At 51.6% G+C, this 25,121-nt stretch overlaps 1 protein-coding gene across 2 annotated transcripts in view; it reads right to left on the bottom strand.

The window, feature by feature from the left end:
* DLG5 (discs large MAGUK scaffold protein 5) overlaps positions 1–25,121 on the bottom strand; it is a 127,762-nt gene that overhangs the window by 25,045 nt on the left and 77,596 nt on the right. For both annotated transcript variants that reach the window (XM_040485540.1, XM_040485539.1), the window contains 14 exons: positions 23,575–23,887; positions 18,429–18,613; positions 16,748–16,873; positions 14,020–14,152; positions 13,465–13,592; positions 12,631–12,806; positions 12,165–12,268; positions 8,907–8,999; positions 5,813–6,733; positions 4,925–5,048; positions 4,430–4,574; positions 2,417–2,529; positions 1,664–1,753; positions 1,216–1,366 (listed from right to left, as the gene is read on the bottom strand). In XM_040485540.1, the coding sequence (XP_040341474.1) occupies positions 1,216–1,366; positions 1,664–1,753; positions 2,417–2,529; positions 4,430–4,574; positions 4,925–5,048; positions 5,813–6,733; positions 8,907–8,999; positions 12,165–12,268; positions 12,631–12,806; positions 13,465–13,592; positions 14,020–14,152; positions 16,748–16,873; positions 18,429–18,613; positions 23,575–23,887 (2,802 nt within the window). The remainder of the gene's footprint in view (positions 1–1,215; positions 1,367–1,663; positions 1,754–2,416; positions 2,530–4,429; positions 4,575–4,924; positions 5,049–5,812; positions 6,734–8,906; positions 9,000–12,164; positions 12,269–12,630; positions 12,807–13,464; positions 13,593–14,019; positions 14,153–16,747; positions 16,874–18,428; positions 18,614–23,574; positions 23,888–25,121) is intronic.

Consider the following 25,121-nt stretch of genomic DNA (forward strand, 5'->3'; position numbering starts at 1 on the left):
AATTCAGATTTTCAAGTCAAAGGACTTTCCTAATGCTGGGCCCACCCTGCAGGGTCTCTTCCGAGGCTCACAGTGACAAGCGCCCTCAGCATTTTGGATTTGAGGGGAACGAGAGTGGCTCTGTTGCTTTTAAGTGATTCAATAAAGCCAAGTTTGAGTTTCATCAGATCTTCTGAAAGTTTAGGATCTGGATAGGACCTCTTCACTATAAGTATGATCTGGTAAATTCTACTGTGAAGAACAAGAAAGTTGGGTGAGGTGTGCAGAGCTTGTGGGGGGAGTGAGGGACCCCTCAGAGGAAGCATGTCTGGACTGATACCAGCCTTAAGTTAACCTGAAACCTCAGCAGATTGGCCAGCATTTTACAATAAACCAATAAATGGCTAAGCTATACTTCTGTGCTTTATGTATGTTTTCTTCTGTGTATATTTTATTTCACAATAAAAAGCTCAGTGGGGGCCACCTGGTGGTTCAATCAGTTAAGCGTCTGACTCTAGATTTCGGCTCAAGTCATGATCTCACACAGTTCGTGAGATCGAGTCCCAAGTCAGGTTCTGCGCTGACAGTGTGGAGCCTGCTTGGGATTCTCTCTCCCTCTGCCTCTGCCCCTCCCCTGCTCAAATGTGCATGAGCACTCTTTCTCTCTCTCTCTCAAAATAAATTGATTACTTAATTAAAAAAAAAAAGCCTGGGAATGAGGGGGCAAGCGATGCAGGTGTGTCCTGAGGGCAAAAAGCAAAGAGTAAGGATGGCCTCAGGTTCCTTATCTGTAAAACAGAGCCAATGATGATGACAACGGTGATAATGATGCTCATGGGGTCACTGGGAGCATTTCCTGACTTGTGTGACACGGAAGTGCTTCATCAAGGGCCAGGGAAGCAGTGAATGGTGCCACTGCATCGTCACCACCAGGTGGTCCAGTATCACTTGCAGCAGCTCACCACCTCTCGTGGACACTCAGTGGAAGCAGCCTATCTGCCCCTCACTTTGCCCCCTACGCATACCTGCCCACTCTTAGCACTCCGTGGCAGGGCTTCCTGGTGAAGCTTTGGGGCAACACACCAGAGAACGCTAGGCGACCCAAAGCAGCCTGGCCCTGGGATTGACCCTGTCCGAACCCTCCCACACCTGCTGCCTCTCCCAACAAGCCCCGCCCCCTGCGGGGACACACCGCCCACTGACATGCCCACGGCACGGATGCCCGGTCCCGCTCACCGGTCCTTTCTCCGTTCCCCGAGGGCCGCGGGGTTGACGGCAATCCTGGGCAACGTGGAGGCTGAGGTCTGGGACTGGCTACATGAGGACAGGGTGTCGATGTTCAGGGGTGACTGGGGAGGCGTGCTGCACTCAGAATGTGACAAGGAACCTGCCGGGAGAGGTGCAAAGTAATTCGGGCCGCAGTCTCACATCTCCGTTCTCCTGTAGCCGAGACCAAGAGGGAGACGTGATCCAGGCACATGGTTGGCTCCACACCATGGCCATACCACATGGTCTCGAATTTAGGTGCTGGGCTCTGCGTGGCCTCTCTATCCCCCGTGTCACCAGGCCTGAGGCATGCACGGACTGGCTGGGATGAGGAGGAGGTTGCCCGCTGCACCCAGACATCGCACACAATGAGGCTGGAGTCAGCTAGCAGGAGAGGAGGGGAATGCTGAGTTCTCACCTCTGTCGGAGCCCACAACAGACCGTGGGTATCTTGGTGTCGAAGGGATTTTAATGCGTTCCGCCTTGAACTGCAAGTTGCTCGAAGACCCTGTGGTTCCACAAGGGGACAAAACTTCAGGGCTGTGATTTAACACCACCCCTTGCTCCTTCACCACCCCTTCAGTAGTTAGGAAAGAGGCACAGTCAGGACAAATGCAAAGAAGGCCCTGCTACTTACCCCTGAGGGCGCCTAAATGTGAAACGGTCTAGGAAAGCAGATATTAACGCCCAGTATTTGAGTAAACTGCGGGCCTGGACCGCTCCAGAGCAGAATCCCACAAATCTCACTCCTAGCCCTGGACAAGGACAGTAACCCAAGTGACAGAGGGGACTGCTTGTCTCCACCCCACATGGCTGGAAGCAACACCACCAGAATGCCTATGTGAGGGAACTGCCAGTCTCTCTCTCTCTGGGTTCCATTTCCCACAAGTGAGCAGCGATACAAACCCCCAGAATCGCTGACAGGCTCAGCGACAAAGAGCAAGGCTCGTGGGCCATGGGTCACCTGGAACAACCACGTGGCTGCTAGGGAAGGCCTAAGAGACACAGAAGGCTAAGGGAGATGACTCTGAGTGCAATGTGGAGCCAACCTCAGCCCCAGGAGCAGAGAAGGGCCCATGGGGGCAGGCCACCGGGAGGCCTGGCCACAAGGATGCAGGCAGAGAGGAAAACAGGCCCCACTAAGGTAAGAAGGTTCCAGTGGCACAGTTACCAAGGCGGGCACTGGAGGGCAGAGAGTTGGACCCATGAGAGGTTCTCATCTCTGAGTAGTCGCTGCCAGTCCTGTGGCTCAGATCCAGGCTCAGGCGTCCCTGGTGCTGGACGCTGCAAGAGAAGCAGACAGGTGAGGCATCAGGAGAAGACCAGGACCAGACCCAGCCGCTGGGGAGAAACAAGCAGCGGGCCTGGCCCAACACATCCCTGAGCCCACAGAAGGGAGGCCCAGAAGCCACCTGCCATTAGCTGGGGACAACAGACTGCCATACCCAGAGGCGGCACCCAGTGAGGGTCCTGCCTACAGAGAAAGGGCTGTGAAGGTAGAGGGGTGGCATACTCACTTTGGCCCTGGACCAGGACTGGGCTCTACCGGGAAAAAACAGGCTCAGAATCCTATCTGTGCCCAGAGAAGTGGTGTCTCTCCTCCAGGATGGGTGGGGGAGGCTGGATGGGCACCAAGGACCTTGGAGAGGAACCTATATACCTCACTCAGGACAGCTGCCTAGGACGCTGGAGGGCAGAGAGCCCAGGCATCACCCATATCAGGGGCCTCCAATCAGGCCCAACAGTGTCCTTTTCTAGCTATGTAATGAGACCATCTCTCTTTCCAGCCTAAAGCCTAAACTAGGAAAAACTCCAAACATTGCATCATGGCTACAGGCTCTACAGGATCTGTGCCCTATAACCTGCTCTCTTCTCCTGATTCACTGTACCCGTGCCAAGCTCCCCACTCTGTGCCAGCCTACCAGGTTCCCAGGTGCCTGGGCTGTGGCTCCTACGGCCCTCCTTCCTGGAGACTCCACCCAGGTCTTATGTAGTTGACCTCATCTCAGCCTCTGGATCCCGGTAGCATCCCCACTCTGCCCCCACCGCAGGGCCCTCCCACCCACCCAATCTAACTGTCCACCCTCTTCCAAGTCACAGCCTAGCTGGTCGCTCCGTTTTGCGGTCTTCAGAGCTACTCAACATCACCTGGTATCACTCTGTTCATTTTTCTCTCTGCCTCCCACACGCCAACATAAAGGCCACATGAAAAGAAGCTCACTGGTTTAGTCCTCCACTGTATAGTCTCCTGGAACTAGTACAGTCCATGCCACATAGTAGGTGCAAAATTAAAACCTGTCAAACAACCGAATGAAGGAATGGGTGACCCTGAGCCAGTCCATTCACTTTTTAAGGCTCAGTCTCCTCATCTATACACCAGAGACAACAACAGTCCTCAGCTCACAAGGTCACTGTGGCAATTACAAGAGATGAGGTTTGTTTGTTGTCTTTTTAATTTTTTTTTTTAACGTTTATTTATTTTTGAGAGATACAGAGACAGAGTGCGAGCGGGGGAACGGCAGAGAGAGAGGGAGACACAGAAACCGAAGCAGGCTCCAGGCTCTGGGCTGTCAGCACAGAGCCCGACGCGGGGTTCAAACTCATGAACCATGAGATCATGACCTGAGCCGAAGTCGGGCGCCTAACCTACTGAGCCACCCAGGCACCCCAAAAGAGACGAGGTTTAGATGGTCTGGCACAGTGCCTGGCATGTGAGCACTTAAGCACCAGCTGCCATCACTCTCTCTTTAAATGCCTTTTCTTTTTTTTAGAGAGAGAGAGAGAGAGAGAGAGAGACAGAGAGAGAGAGAACCAGCAGGGGAGGGGCGGGGCGGGGGGGGGGGTGGAACAGATGATCCAAAGCAGGCTCTGTGCTGACAGCAGAGAGCCCGATGTGGGGCTTGAACCCATGAACCATGAGATTACAACCTGAGCCGAAGGGGAATGCTTAACTGACTAAGCCACACAGGCGCCTTTAAATGTCTTTTCAAGCTTCTTGTTGGTGAATGAAGAGAGCACCCTTAAAGTTCACTCCTCCTGGGGTCCCAGCGCTGCTCTAACCAGCCCCTTCTCAGCTTGGCAGGGACGCTTCTCTGCCCATGGGCCACTCTGTGAACCAGTAGCTTTTTGTGCACACGAATTTGGCCGGCTGGCGTGCAGGTAAGTGGGGGGTGACTTTACATACCTGGGGTGCAAACCCTGGGGGCCAACCTCTCTGGGCACAGGCGGAGAGCTGCATGGGCCGACCCTGTGGCTACGCACAGTGTAGATGGGGTTCCTCAGGATGGAGCTCACAGTGGTGCTCGGGGTCATACTCCGGGGAACAGTACCTAGAAATGGACTGGGTAAGAACAATCACCCCAAAGCACCCAGCCTGCCCCAGACCTGTGCAAACTATTGGCTTTCTGCATCTGTAAAATGGGAGAACTCACTTTATGGCTTCCTATTTCCCGGGCTGCTATGGAGAGGTGGTCTGAAAAGCTAAGAAATGTCCCTGATAGAAGATTAAACATCTCAGAGAGGGGAAGTCATTGCTAGATCTTTGGACCTCAGGGCTGAGGACACACAGCAGCATCTTGACATGACTGATTCCACTCTCCCTGGGAGAATGCTCATACAGATCTCATACAGGGCCCTGCGAGCCCACCATGGACCCTCCTCCCCAGCCCGAACAACTCACCCACAGATGCCCTGCCAGGGTAGAATGGGGGGTTGCTGTGCCTGCTGGGGTGCCCTGGTGAGTAAGGGGACCATTCCTGAAGCTCTGGGCAGAGTTCTCCACCGGCCGGGACACACTTCTGCTCCTGCAGGGCCAAAGATGAGAGACAGTGGCTGGAAATGGAAATGTACGGGCATCTGCAAGTCTGTCCCCTACGTACTAGCTCTCCCACTCGGACACATGACGGGACAGTTGGGAGAGGTGACTGCTCATTCATGTTGCCTTACACACCTGGAAGGGAAGAACCTCCTTCAAAACTACTCTGGAAGAAAACCCCAGAGAAAGAATCCATTCTCTCAAGTAAACAAATAATGTGCAGGAGGTGGAATGCACAGGTGCCTCTGGCACAGATGTGACAGCTCCTCAAAACATGCATGCCTGTGCCAGGGTCTTTGTCTGCAGAAAGTGGCATGGATCTGTTCTCCAGCTCACAGCAATCGCTCCCATCTGAAAATGACTACAATACCCACACAAACAAGCTGGCCGCCGCCTCCTGCTGCCGGCGACAGACTCACAAGTGCTGTCTTGGCTCCCAAGACCCTTCCAGGCAGGGCCATGTCACTTGCTTTTGTTGTGCAGTTCAAAAGCTTCTTGTTGGAAAAGCAAATCAAACACCACACCCAAGAAAGTGTTCCTGTCTTGGCATCATATGGCCACTAACATGCACGCCCCCTACATTACTTTCCAATCTCCTAAGGAGGGCTCCTTCTCATGGCACCCACCAGGCACCCCATCCTGGAGTAGGTGCTTAGAACAAAGGCAAAGGAGCCAGGGCTGAACATGAAGCTGGGGACACCGGTTCAGGGCCCCTCCCCACGCCTTCACCCCCACCCCAGGATTGAGTTCTACCTCCAGGAACTGAGCAGGAATCACTACTGGAGCCAGCTTGGGCCGGAAGCTGGGAGCTGACTTTGGACGACGGCGCTTCTGCCCCAGCTCGTCCATCTTCTGGGAGGTGAGGTCCCCATCACAGGACTTCTTGGCAGGCAGATAGGAGGAATCCCCGTCCCCTTCAGGGTAGTAGCTGGAAGCAATGCGGACTCTGGCCTTGCGAGGGGGTGAGGTGTGCGTGAGTTCCCCGGGGTCCACGCCAGGGGGCAGTGCGCTCGGGGGGCTGGCAGACGGGGAGCTGCCGACCAGAGTAGCCTCAGACTCGGAACTGGTTTCCAGTCTGTGCTGGAACTTAATGGAGTCGCTCCTCCTGGGAGGTTTTGGGGGTGTCAGAGGCCCCACCCTCTTAGAGGTCTGGGGAGAGTGAGCAGACCCAGGGCCTGGGAGCAGGTAGTCAATTTTGGGGGGAGTCTGGGGGCGTTTGAAAGTGTTAGGGTCAAAGATAGACTTTCTTTGCTTTGGTTTCTTATAAACAGAGAGCTTCTCGGGCCCTGCCGCGGAGCCGAGCACAGCCTTGGGCCAGGTCCCGCCGCTGCTGGAGCTCTCAGGTTCTGTCTTATCCAGGGGGGCCTCTGCCGCCCCGCAGGGGCCCCCCTCTGTGTCGAAGGGCAGCAGCGGTCGCCGGCTGCGCACATCCACCAGCCCGTAGCCACGCTCCCCGGAAGAGCTGCTGCCTCCTGGGGGGCCCGGCTCCCTTCTCTCCTCCAGCCTGTCCGCATAGAAGATGTCCGTCTGCGTGGAGTTATTGTGCTGCAACAGACTCCGTTTATTCTGGGCCTGTACCTCGGTGCCGTGGGCTCGGATGCTCAGCATCTTATCAGAGTCCTTGATGTTCTCGAAGATGTTCTGGCCACTCCACGAGGAGCTCTGAGGGAACACCTGTGTGGGGGTTACAGGGAGTGAGAAATAGCGGGTAAGACCGCCGAGCCCGGTGCTGCCACCGAACGTCGTCCCCGCAGGGGCCACACACACCCCAGAGACGGCTAGCGCGAGGCGCATGCGCACGCACACCTCTCCCTGACCGGCGCTCTCTGCTGACCCGGCCGTGAACCCGCAGGAGAGAGAGAGGGACTTGGAGCGCTATCTGCAGTTTGCCTGCGCAGTGCCCTGCCTGTATTTCTCTTTTAATTGTCAAATGAAAAAGGATTCGTTACTAAAAATCTATATCGTGTAGCACATTCACATGATTTTAAATTATTCAGCAATAAAAAGAAATGAGCTACCAAGGCATGAGAAGACATGGAGCAAACTCAAATACGTATTACTAAGCAGAAGAAGCCAATCCAAAGAGGCTACATACTGTGTGATTCCAGCAATATGACATCCTGGACAAGGCAAAACTACGGAGATGGTATAAAGATCAGTGGTTGCAGGGGCAGGGCTGGGGGGGGCGGGGTGGGAAGGAAGGGAGCACTAGGAGGAACACAGAAGATTTTTAGGGCAGTGAAACTATTCTCTATGATACTATGATGTGGACACACACGTCCAAACCCACAGAATGTACAACACCAAGAGTGACTCCTCATTTCACCTATGGACTTTAATACTATTACAGAGGCGCCTGGCTGGCTCCGTCGGTGGAGCATGTAACTCTCGATCTCAGGGTCGTAAGTTCCAGCCCCACATTGGGTGTAGAGATTACTAAAAAAAATAAACTTAAAAAAAATACTATTATATTAATATTGGCTCATCAATGGGGCATCTGGGTGGCTCAGTCAGTTAAGCGTCCAACTTCGGCTCAGGTCATGATCTCATGGTTCATGAGTTCGAGCCCTGCATTGGGCTCTGTGCTGACAGCTCAGAGCCTGGAACCTGCTTCAGATTCTGTGTCTCCCTGCCTCTCTGCTCCTCCCCCACGCACTCTGTTTCTCAAAAAAATAAATAAACGTTTAAATATATATGTCAGGGGCGCCTGGGTGGCGCAGTCAGTTAAGCGTCCGACTTCAGCCAGGTCACGATCTCGCGGTCCGTGAGTTCGAGCCCCGCGTCGGGCTCTGGGCTGATGGCTCGGAGCCTGGGGCCTGTTTCCGATTCTGTGTCTCCCTCTCTCTCTGCCCCTCCCCCGTTCATGCTCTGTCTCTCTCTGTCCCAAAAATAAATTAAAAATGTTGAAAAAAATTAAAAAAAATATATATATATATGTCATATATACATCAATTCATCATAATTCATCAATTGCAACAAATGAACCCCATTAATGCAAGATGCTAACAGGGGAAGCAGAAGGGTTGAATATGAGAACTCTCTGTACTAGCTCAATTTTTCTATAAACCTGAAACTGCTCTAAAAAAGTCTATTAAAGATAATTAATTTTTAAAAACATCTCTCAGTGAAGTGGATGGGCCCACTTTTCTCAATCTCTATTATAAATCTTTTCAACTATGCAGAAAAGCTGAGAGAAAAGTACAACAAATGTCCATAAACCCACCATTTCGATTCAACAGTATTTTACCAAACTGTATCTATCCATACTGCAGAACATTTGAAAGTGACAAATATTATGACATCCCACCCTTAACAACCTTAGCATGTCCCCTAAATAAGGCCATTTGCCTCTATAAACCCCAATACCATCACTGCACCCAGGAAAATCAAGTTCCTAAGATCATCTAATTATTTAGTCCAGATTTGAATGTCCCCCACTGTCCTCAAAATGTCCTTCATAGCTGTCTTGTTTTGTTTTTGTTTAACAAAATTCTTTTTAAGTTTATTTTGAGAGAGAGAACATAGAAGAGACACAGAGAGAGGGAGAGAGAGAATCCCTGGCAGGCTCTGTGCTGTAGCACAGAGCCCCATGCGGGACTCGAACCCACAAACCGTGAGATCATGAGCTGAGCTGAAATCAAGAGTTGGATGCCTGACTCAGCCACTCAGTCGCCCCATTTTTGTTTTGAGACCAGGATCAGGGTTCATGCACATCCTGCACTCTGTAAATCAATACCCTTTATACAAGGATCCCAGGGATGCAGAGCAGCAGCTCGGGTGTATGGAGCTGAGGTTTTGCCTGCCCCGCAGCCGATGAGAGCAGCTGGTGTGGGGCAGGGGCCCTTACCTTCAGGAGGGAGAGGGTCAGGGAGTCCTGGCAGCTACGTAGCAGAGATTCACACTCATTCAGAGACTTGTTGTCCAGGGCAATGCCATTGATCTAGGGCCAAACATAGAGCTTTGTCAGGCCCACCCCCAGCTCAGGGCCTCTGCCAGCCCATTCTGGACAGTGGGCGTGATTCTATACAAGTGGTGCCCAAGTCTGGAGTCAGCAAAGGAGAGACAGGCCCTCCCTGATGAAGGCCTGAGGAATCCAGTTTAGCGGCTTCCGAAGCAAAGAAAAGACGCAGCCTTACAATCACTTTCGGGGCATTGCTCTCGGGGCAAGCACTCTCGTGCTTGTCTGACTGGGACCAGAACACCAAGCATCCTGGGGGATCAACCAGGCTCCACTGCTGCCTGCTGTGTGACAAAGGACCACGGCTCAGAACTCCTTCACGTACAGAGTGGAAGATGAACATGCCTGCCCCCTGGGGCGGGAGGAGACCGAAGATGAGATCATGGTGTGAAAGGCCTTTGTGAACTGTTCACAAAGATTCTCACAATCCCTTAGGCCTGAACCTCTGTCCCCATTTCTCTCAGATGTGTCCCAATCTTTAAAACACACGTATGTGCAACCGTGAACGGTTAGCCTGGGGTGCCACCAGACCATGCGATACTGCTCAGCACCAACAGGGACACACTGACGGGGCCCCCAGCCACCTGATGGATCTCATGGCACCATGCTTGGTGGAACAGCCCATCTCAAAGGCCACATACTGACTTCTATAATGTCCTCAAGATGACAGAATTATACAGATGGAGAGCAAATTAACTGCCAGGTGTTATGTATGGGGGGTGTGGAGAGCAGGGTTGTGGATGTTCCTATAAAGGGGTAACAGGAGGGAAATCTTTGTTCCGGTGGAACAGCTCTGTAGCTCAAATTTTTTTCCACTTAAATCATGATAATAAAATGACATGGAAATAAACACACACGGTTCCAATATCAATCACCTGGTTTTGATATTATATAGTCGTGCAAAACATAACCATTAGGGAAAACTGCATGAAGCATACATAGGACCCACCTGTACTATCTTCACCACTTTATTTAGTTTTTAATACTATTTATTTAATATCATAACTGAAGTATTTCTGTAATCATTTCAAAATCAAAAGTTAAAAAAATAGGCAGAGTGATTATTTTGGAGTGGTGGATTAATTTGGTTGGTTTCTTTCTTCATAATTTTTCCACATCTTATCATTTTTCACAATGGCCATCTTGCTTTTAAATTCTGGCATCCCCCCAAATCTGAAAAACACTGGCATAGATGCAAAGCAATGCACTCCCCCACACACTGCAGGTGGGATCAAAAAGGCCACGATCTCCTGGACCACATGGGAAAAGATCATGTCAAATGCTAACTGCTTATGCCCACTGATCCTGCAATCCCCCACCCAGGAATTCACCCCGTGGGCCCCCATGAAGGGACAGAGCAACAGCCTTGCTGCACTGAAAAGGTGTCCTGTCTGCTGGTTAATGGCTTGAGCAGCTGCCCCTAAGGAATATGCAGTTACTGAAATGACCTAGGCAGATCTAAAGATGTAAATGCAGAAGAATCTCCAGGGCACGCTGTGGGAAACAAAAAATGAGGTTAGCAAGTGAGAATATTATGATCACACCTGGGAAGAGGGGAGGGGAGGGGAGGGAAAAGAAAAAAGAAAAGGAAAAGAAAAGAAAAGAAAAGAAAAGAAAAGAAAAGAAAAGAGAAAAGAAAAGAAAAGAAAAGAAAAAAGAAAAGAAAAGAAAAAAGAAAAGAAGAGAAGAGAAGAGAAGAGAAAAAAGAAAAGAAAAGAAAAGAAAAGAAAAGAAAAGAAAAGAAAAAAGAAAAGAAAAAAGAAAAGAGAAGAGAAGAGAAAAGAAAAGAAAAGAAAAGAAAAGAAAAGAAAAGAAAAGAAAAGAAAAGAAAAAAGAAAAGAAAAGAAAAGAAAAGAAAAGAAAAGAAAAAAGAAAAGAAAAGAAAAGAAAAGAAAAGAAAAAGGAGAAGAAAACAAGAGAGAAAACAAAAGAAAAAAGAGGGAGATATAAATGTTTTGAATATTTTTGGAAGAAAACAGAATAATGGGAACTGGTAGATGAGGAGTCTAGAACCAGAGAAAAAGGATATCATCATGTGCATCTTTTATACAGCTGGGATTGTGTGTGTGTGTGTCTTCAATCTTAATGAGTTAGTCAGAAATACTAAATGAGACTTTGTAATCTTACAGCATTTTGGGGTTTGATCACCAGGGATGCCACTGGGTGTCCCCCAAAGGTCTGTGCACACAGGTAAAGTTCATGGCAGGGTGGTTTGCAATGGCAGAAACTCAAAACAATGTACCTGTCCACAACGGGGGCATGCTTTAAACTACTGCACAACTGAATACCATGAGGTAGATAAAAGTAATGAGGATCAATTTGGTATCCATGATGTGGAATCGCAAAATGATTTGCTTAAAAAGCAAACAAAAACCTCGGGTGCCTGGGTGGCTCAGTTGGTTAAACGTCTGACTTCAGCCCAGGTCATGATCTCACAGCTCGAGTTCGAGCCCCATGTCGGGCTCTGTGCCGACAGCACGGAACCTAGAGCCTGCTTCAGATTCTGTGTCTCCCTCTCTCTGCCCCTCCCCAACTAGTGCTGTTTCTCAGTCTCCCAAAAATAAATAAACGTTAAAAATTAAAAAAAAAAAAAGCAAACAAAAACCAGAAATCTTTATCTGTGTATATAGATCTGTAAGAGACATACGGTCTGCTGGGAGCACATCTTGCAAGTGGGGGCAAAGAATATCTCCAGGAGCAGGATTAAAAGGAAAAGAGGGGACTACCACTTTCTACATTTCTATATTGCTTAACTATTTTATGGCACATAAGTCTTACTTTGGTGATAAAAAAAAGTAATGGACATAATGTTTAATAAGATTTTTTAAAAAATCACATGCAGATGATATCTTGTTTAAACTGACCTAAATACAGATTCATGTGCAGAATAAAGGCTACCGAAAAATACATTTAAAATGTTCATAAAGGTTATCTATAGGTGGTAGCAATTAGGATTCTTATTTTCTTCCTGAAGTTTCTATTTCCTGATTTTCTACTATCAATGGAAACACATTATGAGAAAAAAAAATGTTTGTTCCCATTTAACGAACAAGGTTAACATAAAATCTCTGTTCGTTACTTCCTGTTCAATCTCTCAAATCGCATCTACTCTCCATGTGGGGCAGACAGCCCAGCCCTGAGGCTTACCGCCACAATCCTGTCTCCCACGGCGAGGGACCCCTCTTTGGCGGCCGGGCTTCCAGGCATCACGGCAGCAGCATATACTCCATTCTCCAGACAGATGCCGCTGTCTGTGAACCACAGGGCAGACATGGGCAATATCCAGTTAACCCCCACGCCGCTCACAGGGCCCTCTGGTCCTCCCACCTTGTCTTCAGGAGGCAACATTCCCTCCAGAAGGGAACATTCACAGATTGCGACCTGCCCGTCCCAACACCCGGGCCAGGTCAGACCACCCGGAGGCTCAGTGACGTCTGGTCTGGTGAATCAAACACCCAGAAACCGGCAAGACCCAGGACCCGGGTGGCCCCCAGCCAGGGATGCACACGCACTGCATTTAACGGCATCAGTAACTCAAAAACATCCCCTCTGCACAAAAAAGGGGTCTGCCCCGCCATCTGATGTGCTCTGTGCACTTTGGCAGGCCCACTACCTTTCTGTCCATTCAGGTTGATGTGCAGTGGCGTGACCACCTTCCCGCCCAGGGACTTCCTCCGCCGCACGACCATGTTAATGGCCCCCTCCCCGTTGAGGAGGGCCTTGATGGCCTGCTTCTTGTCCTTGTTGATGAGGTCCACATCGTTGATTCTCAGCAGCCAGTCATTGACCCTGAGGAGGGGCACAGCCAAGTCAGCACCTGCTCAGGCCTTGGGACCAGTGGGGAGGCCCCACCGCTCTAGTCTGAGGAGATGAGTGTCAGAAAACGGTTGCCCCGCACACACATTCAGAAAGATCTCCTCTTCAGCAGGCTCAAATGGCTACACTCACAGATGCTGGGGCCAGGCTGCTTGGGTGCCAATCCTGGCCCTACCACTTACTAGCTGTGTGACTTAGCGCCTCCACACCTCGGTGTCCTCATCTGTAAAATGGGGCCAAGAGCAGAGTACAGACCTACCTCACTGGATTTTAAAAATTAACGAATTGATTATACAAGGGGCCTAAACCAGCACTTAGCAAACGGTAGTTTATTCTCGTTGCTATTTCATGGCATGGGCATGCAACGCACATCCTAAACTCTCACCCATACTGCCTGAGCCTTTTCCTACCTGGAAAAGTGAAGGGCAGCACCTGGGGCCTGTGGAAAGGTCAGACGCAAAGGCCCCCATGAGTCACAGAGTCTCCTTTAAGGGTAATGTGAGCAGTTGAGCCTTCGAGTCCCCCAGACCCTGGGGTGCACTCACTTAACAGCCACCTGACTCCCTGGGTCCCTTGCATTGGGTCAGAGGGCCGCCCTTCCCTCCAGAGCCTGGGCCTCCTCCACTCTTACCGTAAGCGGCCATCAGCAATGCTTCCTTTGTCCACTTTAGTGACAAATATCCCACAGTCCCCCGGCAAACAAGGCTCATTCACACCTTCTGCCATATCGAACCCAAGTGCCTTCAAGTCAATATCCTCCTGTCAAAAGAGCAGTAGCCACACACTTTATAAAGCAGTGATTAGAAACATTTCACTCTGAAATCTCAAGCCACTTGCTTCTCTGTGAGGACTGCTCCTTCACCATGTCTGATGGGGCACTCAGAACACAGGATGAAGCCCGGAGCAGCTGCCATGTGCCCCTTCCAGCTACTGCAGACACACGTCCCTACAGAAGAGCCCTGCTCTGCCCTCTGCCCTCCATGCACTGTCTCCAGCCGTGGCTGGAGGGGCCACGGACACCAACCTGTCACAACCCAGTTTGGACAAGGACAGGGAAAGAATGCACACACCCTGGCAAGAAAAGCCGAAGCCTCAAAGTGACAGCCGAGAAATGGGGGAACCCCACAAGGGGGGCATCCTCTCCCACCCCCCATTCAAAGGGAGTAAAGACATCAGGGCAGCTCACCGTCTCCCTTTCAAACTCCACAATTTCCGTTTCCCACTCCATGGAATCTGTGTCGATGGCCGAGTCGTGGGAGCTGTGCGCCATCAGCTGCCGGAACCGAGCCTCCTTCTCCAGCTGGGATTCCATCTGCTCCCTAGGAACAGAGAGGGCTATGACGATGGTCCCCAGGGAGGCAACACATCCCACCCAAGTCACAGCTCAGAAGGCAGGAAGGCCACCGTGAGAGCCAAAGGAGGTTCCTCTCCCTCTCACACTCCTTGCCAGCTTCCCAATAAATCTGGAGCCGCACGCCAAGGCTTCTTAGCTATCAAGGCATTTTCACGGAGGTTTATTCAAAAAACAATCAAAGTCTTCCCAAACTTAACCCAGGGTTTAATGCAATTCCTTGAGAAATGCCAGCAACACTTTTTTGTGGATACAGACAAGATTATTCTAAAACACACAGGGAGAGAAAGGTAAGGAATCAGAATAGCTGAAACAATTCTGAAAATGAAAAATTAAGTGGGAGGAATCACTCTACTCGATTTTAAGACTTTTTTTTATAGCTACAGTAATTGAGACATTGCAGAATTGCAGGAAGATAGACACAGAGATCACTGGGACAGAATGAAGAATCCAGAAACACCCCCACAAAGTATGAGAGGTACTAAAATACTTCAGCAGAAGAAAGCATTTGACCAGTGACGCTGGAACGCCTGCACACCCATGGCAAAAAAAAAAAACTGAGCCCCAATCTACACATCACATCTTACAGAAAAATTAACTCAAAACGTATCACACATTGAAATGTATAAAATAAAGCTGTAACACGTTTAAAAGGAAAATACAAGAGAAAATCTTTGAGATGAAGCGTTAAGGGTCCTTAGACATCATACACTCAATTAAAAATTAAAAATTGGGGCACCTGAGTGGCTTAGTCAGTTAAGCATCCAACCTTTGATTTCGACTCAGGTCATGATGTCACAGTTCATGAGATTGAGCCCCGAGTCTGGCTCAGCACTGACAGCGTGGAGCCTGCTTGGCATTTTCTCTTCCCCTCTCTCTCTGCCCCTTTCCTACTCTCTCTCTCTCTCAAAATAAATAAAAACATAACAACAAAATTAAAAAATCAGAAATTAAAAATCAGTAAGTTGGATTTGACCAATACACAAAGACTTAAGCTCTAAGAAAGACCCAGTTAAGAGATGAAAAAAGACTCAGAAACTTTGTACTATCCCCCAGGAACTTGCACCTGACACCCTTTGTCCTAAAACCCGCACCCAGCCTTTACAGTTCATCGGTACTGGGCTCTGGGGCATACTCATGACCTCCTTCTGGTTTCTTCTCAAATGGACAGGCTTGCAGGTCCACATCTCTGTCTGGGCTGTGCTCTCACTGGCCGGCTCCAGAATGCCACCCAGCCTCAAGGCAGAGCCCCAAAGCCTTCTTCCCTGGACACGACCCCCACTAGCCCTGTGCAGCCTGAAGCTCTGTGTTTAATGCTCACTGCACCTGCTCATCTCTCATCCGCCGGGGCATGTCTGCTGCCTCTGCAGACTGGGGGTCCCTGAGCAGCAGCACCAGTTAGAAAGCTTAACAAAGAGGAGGTGCAAATTCAAACGTGCAGAACAACAAGTGGAATTTGACTTCCTTAGAAGCTCCAGGCAATTCCAGCTCAATTAAAATGCAAAACTTTCTCCCGAGCTCAAGCCCCCAGGGGCCAGGCTTTACCTTAATTTGATTCCATCACTTGCTAGACCCAAGGTGGGTCTCTGGAGAGAGTGCTTCACTTTGCCTCTTAGCCCCTGAGATTGTCTTTAGAGTACTCAAGCCCAAGAGGTTCTGGGTTTTCATCTAATAACTAAAGCTGGTTGGCTCATGTTAGAGGTTACTGAATGGGGAGGGAGGGAAAGCTGTCACTCCGTGTGAAAGGCGTTGCTCGAGCAAGCGAGGCTTGCACACTCACACTCATGCTCCTCACCACCCTATACCGCTCTATCAGCTGAGCAAGTTTCTCACAACAGACAGCCACTGCTTCTCAGGACAGCCTTGTTCTACCCTACAGTGACAGCTCCTGGGTTCTGCCAATCTCTCCTTTTAACTTTGATCTTTGTATTTTCAGTCCATTGCTCAGGGTCACCATGTCCTGAATCACAGCCCTGGGTGCAGTGCTATAACCGAGGGGAGGCTGCCTGACACCCCAGTCTCTCTCACATGGGCATCCGCACGACACAGGCAGAACGGACTAGTGAATGGTGGTCTGTCTCTCCTGTGTGCTGTGAGCCCCACAGACAGAGACCTGGTCCTCTGTTCAGCTCCCCCAGGGCCTCCCCCAGGGCCTCCCACAGGCCTGGCCCATACACAGCAGGCGCTTGGTAAATCCTAGAGGTGGTGAATGAATGAGGTAGAAAGGGAACAAATGAATGAATGCATGAATGAATGGACAGTACATGCATGCCTGTCCCCAAATGCACTGCCTCTGAACAGAGAGTTTCCTTCCTATGTACCTTTGCACACGGTGTGCAAAGTCTGTCTCTGTGTGCTCACAAAAGGGCTGCCATCTTCTGTGATGGCCTAAGAATGTCTAATCACCTCTCAGCATGGAGGTGGCATTCAGACCCATTCTACAGGCTGACAGAGTAAGGCACAGTGAAGGGACAGACAGCCCTGCCCTGCCTGCAGAGGGGCCCCTACACCCCCAGGCAGGTGCCCACCCTGTCCCCCCACGCAGGCACCTGCCCCAACATACTTGAGCTCCTTGAGCTCCCGGCTGACGTCATTCTTCTGTTTGCGAGTGTCATCCAGGCTGCGCAGGGCCTCGGCCAGCTCGCTCACTGCCCGGTCCCGCTCCCGCCTTAGGTTGTCACAGAGCGTCCTGGCAGACAGGGCAGAGGCCAAGGTCACCGTGAGGGTAAGGGGGCAGAGGATTCACGGCCTATCCCCCAGACACCCCAGGTGCCTGCCTTGCCTCCAAATGCACAGCAGTGCTGGAAAATCTGGACGGGAAGCCACCCAGGCCAACCCCATCCAGGGAGAGAGAAGACGCTGAGGACCAGGAAGGAGACACCTCCGCAGTTATTGGGTAATGGGTTCTGAACATCCATTGCTCTTCCCACTGCTTTGCCCTCAACGTGCCTGGGTGAATGCCCACCCCCAGCCCCAGCCGCAGCCCACCGGGCAGACCCTGCTATCCCATCACCTACCACAAGCCTCATAACTACCCCCATGCAGGCCTTGCTAGAGCTGTCCCCCACCCTGCAACTAGACTGAGCCCCCCACTCGGACAGCAATCATGTCTCCATCGTCTCTGCAGCCCTGTGCAGTCTCTGTGCAGGTGAGTGCAAAGTGCAGGCCTGACAACTCCCCACCAAAGGATGCGGGGCTCCTGGGGCCCCAGCACCACCTCAGCCATTCAGAGAAGGTAGGGATAGGTGACCTGGCAGCCAGGGAGCGCGTGCTCTGGGTCACCTCCAGAACTGCATCCTGTCATAGGATGGCACCTAAGGGCTGGTCCCCATCTCTCCATGGCCCCCAATCCCTCCAATCCTGAACCCTCATCTCCTGAGCAGCCCGGGTAGACGTCAGTCTCTAACCACAGGGATCGTTTGCAAACTCTCAATGACCAAATCACCACCAGCACCACCATAGCCCCTCGTGGCTCTACCCCCACCAAGAATTAAGGCTACGCTCCTGGGCTTCCCTTTCGAGGCCCTTATAGCCTGTCCTCAGGAACCCCATCAGCCACCTCTCCTGGGACTCCCCCAAGTCCACGAGCATATCCCTGCCCTGAGCAAACCACACACCTTTGTTCATGTTTCCTCAGGTTGTAACACCCATCACCCTCCTCCACCTGGAAAACCTCCACTCGAGCTTCAGTTCAAGCTCATGCTTTCTGGGGAGACTCCACACCAGTTCCCCCAGTGCCCTGCAAGCCCCCATCACAGTTCTAACTGTGACCCTGGAATTCACCATTCTGTGTCCCTCCCTTGCTGCCCTGTCCGACAAAGCTGCCGTGGCCCCCACAGCGCTGGCCCCTCAAGGGCACCACACCTGTCCGGGAGTCCCAGGGTGTCCTTGTATGAGGGACCCACCATCCTGGCACACAGCAGGTGCCCAAAGAATACCAACTAAAAGAGTGCATTTTTGATATGTCCATTTCATCAGAAGTCCCCTAAGAGAAAACCCTGTCTTTGTGCCACCTCATGGCAGGGGGAGGGTCTCATCCAGTCTCCACGCACATGCAGACATCTAGGCTGCAGCAGACACTTCTAACGCTATGAAGCAAGGCTGGGGCACCACCTCAGGTGAGAAGGGAGGAACGACGGTCACTCCCACCTTACCTGGACATGTGGCAAGTGACTCCGACCATCCCCAGAGACCCAGAGCATGTGAGAGATGAGAGCCCACACCAGCCCAGGGGCTCCCCGTACCGGATGCTGTCCCGTTCCGCCACGATCTTATCCCGCTCCTGGAAGGCCCAGTCCCGCCGGCACTTGGCCACGTCCGCCTCCTGGAGGGCTTCCTTCAGTTCCTGGCACAGAGCCTTGCATTGCTTTCGAAGGATTTCAGCCTCCTTGTTGGCTCTCCCAGCATCCATTGTCACCGTGTCTTTCATCTGGTGGGGTCAAGGGGCAAGCAGACGGGGCAGTTAGTGAGCCTTCGGGTGAGAAGCACCCTCCAGCCGGTGCAGGGGCTGGGCTGAACCCTCAGGAGCTGGATGGAGGGAAACATGGGATCCTAGCCTGAGCCCATCCCAACACACCCCTGCATGCACCTGCACCCCCGGTGACTCCATGTCCCATAGCCATACTCAAGACGCCTAGTGACATTAGGTAGGGTCCAGTCCAAGCTCTCCCAGCCCCACAGAGCAGAGCCTGGACCAGAACCCCAGCCCCTGTGTGGTGTGGCCGAGGTCTCAGTGGCGCAGGTGGAATGCCTCCCCTGGAGTGCTTGCTCCAGGCTCCTCCCCGCTGCCACTCGCAAGGCTCACATCGCACATCGTGTGTCTCTCAAGAGCTCTCCTGTCAAAACATAACGACACAAGGACTGACTGCAGTGAAGGGTGTAGACGTCGATCATGATAATTCCCAACCCTCTGTGTCTGCAAAACTGGTTTTTATGCTCCGGCACATGGAGTTATTTTTAAATCTGAACATATACCAGCATCTTTGCTGGTGAAATCCTGCGTCTCTCAGTTTGTTTAAAAAGCCAAAATCTGAAACATTTGCATCTTGACACCTCCTCAAAGCATTACATGCTCTGCTACAGTTTCAAGTCAAATGCCTGGAAGCTCTCGTGTAGAAAGCTCCCTCTGCGTCTCTCTAACCCTTAGAAAACACGGGGAAAATGACAAAGGACACAGTGAGCATCTACTGCAGGAGGAATCCCACTTCGGTTCAAGGGCTTTCAGAAGCAAAATACAAACAGGACACAAGAGGCAGGCACTGATGTCTGTGCTGGGAATCCCCCCCTCTTTGCAAAAAGAATAAAGACGACAAACACAGCAAGAAAGCCTCTGCGGACTCCACGGCTCACCCTCCGCAGAGGAGCTGGACGCACAGCCCCTGACAGACGCGTCCAAAAAGATCCCAAAGGTTCAGACGACAGATGAGGATGAGGAAAGAAAGGAAAGTACACGGAGCCATCTCACCATCACCCCTCCTCTCTCGAGTACAGACCCAGGAGAAGCTGGAAAAAAGTCTGCACAGAAAGTACACCTTAACCCAGAGTGACACGGTGGCTGGTATGCTCGTGCTCAGACCTCACATTTCCCAACATCAGTTCAAAGCACTTCGGTTTTGATTTTCCCCACTTTCATGCAGTGTTGGGAGTCTGTCTAGTTTGCCATTTTTTTGAAAACTGATTACTGCTATTAAAGATGTCAAGAATTTATTATAAATAGTAGGTTTAACGATAACACTTAAATTAACACTTTACTCGGTGTTTTATATGTTAGTAGTTGGATATAAGAAGTGTGTTTCCACATGGTGTCACGGAAAGGTCTTTGCACTCTGGCCTGAGGTGACACACTGGAGGCCAGCCCCGGGTGTTAGGCAGCTCCCACCCTCTCCCCCAATTGTTCATCTCCAAAATGAATTCGCTCCCCAAACACCGTGTCCATGTGAGAAACACAAGAAGCACAAGACTTGGTTTTTTACTGAGAGGGGAGAAGAACAAGGAGTATTTTAAAAGCGCAACAGAGCTGGGAACTGAGGTCCCTTCATCCGGTCCCCGGATAATTCGGATGAGGGTGCTCAGGGCCCAGGAAGTGACTGGTCCCGGGTCCCACCCATCAGCCAGGAGCTGAACTCCATCCCAGGTCTCCCATGGCCACTCCAGGGCTTCCTGCTCTGCACCGTGCTGTGCCTGCCAGGGCCAGGTCTTACTCTGCCACAGCACCCCCAACACGTACCTCCTGTCCGCCCTGGGGGAGCATGGGGCCACAGGCTCAGGAAGAGAGGGACTGGCTTTCACGAGACACTCACTGGGGCCAGGCATGAAGCCAACAAGAAAGACCCAGCAGAGGCTCACCAGGATCCAGGGAGAGGGCAATGTTCCCCGAGCGGGCAGCCCGCCCTGAGCACACTGGTCTCTTCTATTTGGGCAACATGTGACAGCCTCTAAGTTCCTGGCACGCCCTCCCGCTCCCCTGCTTGTCCTCCCTGTCCAACAGTACTTCCTCCCCCCGTCACACGCGGCTCCCACTCTGTCCCCCCGCACCGAGCTCAGCTCCACAATACTACAAGTCAGAGGTACAGCAGGAAGGCAGGGACACGGGAAGCCACTGCCAGCCTGAGTGACCAAGCTGGCCTTTCTATGGGACAGGAGCTCTGCCAGAGAGGATGGTCTTGGGACATAACTTGTCATCTAGAAGAACCTCTGTGATAGGCAGCGGTGCCCCACAGCTTCCCAGTGGCAAGGACCAGCTGCCCCAGGCAGTTCCTTCCCATCCTGAGGGCAGCGAGCCTTCACGGGACCTGGTCAGCCAGCGGCCAGAGGCTGGGGCAGCAGCCCTAGACAGGGAGGCCCTTGTGGACACGGCCATTCAGGGAGGGGGAAGCTGCAGAGAGGGCAGCATCCAGAGCCAGGCAAAGACCCTAACAGGCCCCCCAAAGCCCTCTTTTCACCACAAAATGCACTCCAGAGAAGAGTGTAGAACAGGCAGAGAAGAGGCAGGGGTGGGGTGAGGTGAGCGAGGAAAGAGGGTCAGTGAAGAGGGAGGAACAAAGAGAAAGGAACAGTGTAGAGAACACGCAGTCTGTCAGAAAGAAAAGGAGCCCCCTCCTCGGCTGAGCACAATGAAGACAGTTCCGAGATTAGGGAGGCAGCCTGGCTAGAAGGCCGACCTTGGCTGACCCTGCCAGGAGGCGGCTGCTGGACAGAGACGGGGTCAACCCCAAGGGGCCTCATCAGACCATGGGGGAGATAAGATCCTCCCAACGGCACCTCAAGGCCAGGACCGCCAAGGCCACAGACCTGGCCTCCTCTGGCCAGGTGGGGAGTGGTCTTGTCTGAGAAGCCAGACAAACTGGAGAAGGAGCGGAGAGTTTCAGCTCTGGGAGCTGCTGGGACGGGAGCAGAGCTTCTCCTGTCCGGCCCGCTGACTCGGAACAGTGCCTAGATTCCTGCCTCAGCTGACAGGCAGACTTGGCATCCAGCCAATGCCCCCTGCGAAGGCCCGGAAACTGGGCTCCAGGCCGAAGGGCATGCTGAGTGCTGGGAGCAAGGGGGGGGACGGCAGACCGCCACCAGCTGCTGGCACCGCGGGAAACTGGGAGCTCTATCACACCCCTACAAGAGCACCATTAACCTCCAGAACCTTGAAAACCCCTCGAGGGGGCTGCTGTCCTACCACCTTCCATGCCTTTTACACATTCTCCTGGACCTTTTCGTTCAGTGACTGACTAGTCACTTCCAAAGTTTCCTTCTTCATCGTTTTGTCTTCCTTCTTTAATATCCACATCCCCCAACAGTTAAGCTCTCAGATACCAGAATGAAAAAGCGAAGGGATGGTTTCTCTGGCACAATGCCCAAGTCCTAATATATTATCTGTGCTTATTAAAAATTCCTTCATCATGGTCTTGTAAAAATTTCATCAAAGTAGATATTCCTTTTCATGAGGCTTTCGTCCTCACGGCCTGGATAAGTCTCAGCTCCCCCCCCCACCCCCGTTATACTAAATTGCTCCCATCTGGCCCACTTTTGCCTACAGAAACAACTTCACAGTGCTCACCCTAGTCCCAAGAGGCAGTAAGATCCAGACAGGCATAATAATCATCTTAACAATAAAGTAAACACTCAAATCATTCCTACTTTACGGGGCACCATTCTAAGTGTGTTTTCCACATGCATCCATTGGACTGTCACAGCTACCCTGTGAGGCACTGCTATTGTCTCTATTTTGTAGATGAGGAAACTGAGGCCCAGAGAGGTAGGAGGTCCCATGAGTGAGGAGCGCCCCTCTCCAAGCACAGGGCCCTGTCCCTTGCATTCCCACAGCCCCTCGCACCGCCTGGGCATAAGGAGGCATCACTGTCCGCAGAGACCCTCACAGGCCTTGGCCCACCCCTCAGGCATCAGCCCTGCCTCATGCTCAGTCTGGAGGGCGCTGGGTACACTAATCTAATGCATGCTGCCCCTGCCTACTTGCCCGACGTTTAACACCTTGCTTTTCTCTTCTCACAGACCAGTCTTAAAGACTGCATTCTAACAGAGCTGCAGAGCAAGTAGAATGGAGAGGCAGGAATGGAGAACTATTTCAATGGGATAAAAGTCTGCTGTGATCAATTTCAGCAGCTCTTCCCAACCAACAGGATGGGAAGGGAATCTCAAATAGGAGGAGTCCACCAGTCCACACGAACCCCAGAAGCACACACATGAACCTGAGGGAAAAATATGTTAGCAACAAGGCCAAGGTGGCTCAGGTAGGAAAGATGTAGAGACTCCTTGCTGATCACTCAGGAGTCAAGCTTTCTGGCTCAGTTCTGATGCTACTCAACCCCTAGCAGCTGAACCTGGAGGCCATGTGCCCCAGGGAGCAAGGGAAGGGCCTTGTGCTCAGCCTACTATCACATCTTCCCAGCCGGAGTCCAGATGATCCCTTTAAAGAGCAGACTCCTCAGATGTAGAGGGGAAAAAAATCCTTGAGGGTGCTCTCCTGAATTCACAAGGCCAAAGGTATGGATGGCTTTAAGCCCTTGTCCTTGGGATCCTGCTTCTCAGTGAGCAAATCTTTGAGACACACACTGACCATCAACACAAGGCTGATCTACAATCACTTAACCAAGGGTTTGGGTGTGAGAGTGCCTGTGAGCGGAGCCCACGCTTGTCTGTGCATGTCCTGCAACTTTCTTGCTATGCTCTAAGCTCCAAGGCCCGGACCACAGTCGGACTTCCCTTTGCATGCTCTGCGGCACGCTAGAGCCGGGCCCCAAGTGTGAGCTCAGCAGCTACCCAGGCCGCATTCGATAACTCAGCCAGCACGCAGACCAAACAGGAGGAGGCTACCAGTGCGGATGCCGTGGCCCCCATCGCCCTGCCTTCCCCGAGGCGGGAGGCCAGCCGCCCCACACCCACCTGTCTCAGTGCCTCCATCTCCTCGCTGGCCGCCTTCTTCTCAGACGTGCTGCTCTTGAGCTTGGACTCCGCCAGCTCCACCTCGGTCTGCAGCTTGTCGAGCTCAGAGATGACCTGGTCGCGCTCGCTCATGATGAGCTTGTACTCGCTGTACACGGCATCCCGCTCCTCCTTGTACTTCTCCGACTCCTTTGCCATTTTTAACTGCATGGTCCTCAGCTCGGTCATCTCCGACTGCAGCAGCTCCATTTCCCACTGCAGGTCCTTGTTCTGGGCTGTGGCCTTGTTCAGCTCGTGGTGGATGGCCTCAAACCTGGGGGAGAGAGGCAGCTGGGACGCGGGGGGCGGGGACCTGCCCAGGCCGTGCCGCCGTACTGGACAGTCAAGCATGAAGTTTCGAGTGAGGTCATCCGCACCTCCGACAGAGGAAAGTCACGGAGTGCCGGTGCCCCCGGACCTGGAATTTTTCTCAGCCTTTACAAATACCAGAAGTTGATCTGAGGACTTCATGCCCTCTGCTCTACTAGGAATAACAGTGTATTTCTTCCACAGTCAAGCCACATTATTTTTAAAAAATAAAAACAAAACGATGCTAGAATCGCAGCATATAAGAGGTAAACATGGACTTAATGATCATTTAGTCCGACCACCTCATTTTTCAGATACAGATGATAAGGCCTGGGTGTGGGTGACTGGGGCGAGAACACAGCTGAGTCCTTCTGGCCAGGAGGCACCTTCCACACAGGCAACCCTGCAAATCAGAGCCTGCAGCTCTATAGAAGCATTTGTGAATGCATGTTCTTTAGAATGCCAATCCTTCATGAAACGCCATAAAAAAAAAAAAAAAAAAAAGTGTGTTCTCTGATGGCCTTACATTGGGAAACACTGTGTCCCCCTCCTGGAGAGACTAGTACAGAGTATCAGAGTGAAGGCTCTGAGAAGTCCCGCAGACTTCTGTCTAAGTATAACCTGGCAACCGTATAAGTATAACCTGTCTAAGTATAACCTGGCAACTCCTAATCCCTTTTACATCCAGAGAACAGCATGCATAGGACACCAGTGAACCCTCCAGAGAACTGGGGTTCTGCAGGAATGTACCTTACGAAACAGTGTTTGAGGGCAAGGGTCACTTCCCTACAGATTTTATACCTTTAAAAAAGTGAAATTTTAGAAGAAACAATGCCTAGGATGAATAACTCTCCTATGCTGGGCGGGTAGATGACACAGAAGGGAGAGGCTTATGAGGAGATGTAAGAAACGAGGTGATCAGAACACATCAGAGCTGTTCAGACGGGAGGAAAAAGTGCAATTCCCAAGCCACACTGAGTGCCAACAAAACATTTCCAAAATATTCTTTTCAAATGAAAACGCACAGTCACTTGTGCCTTCCCTTTTTTTTTTTTTTTTTTTTTTTTTTTTTTTTTTTTTTCACTCCTTGGGAACAGCGGAGAGCCTTGCAGATAACAATAAGCCCACAAAGGAGAGCGGTCCCAAGGCAGAGAAGACCCACTTGGCCCTCTGGCCGTTCTCTTCGCACAGGAGACGGG

The sequence above is a fragment of the Herpailurus yagouaroundi genome, unplaced genomic scaffold (assembly GCF_014898765.1).
Source record: "Herpailurus yagouaroundi ecotype Mexico unplaced genomic scaffold, PumYag 163, whole genome shotgun sequence".
NCBI lineage: Eukaryota > Metazoa > Chordata > Mammalia > Carnivora > Felidae > Herpailurus > Herpailurus yagouaroundi.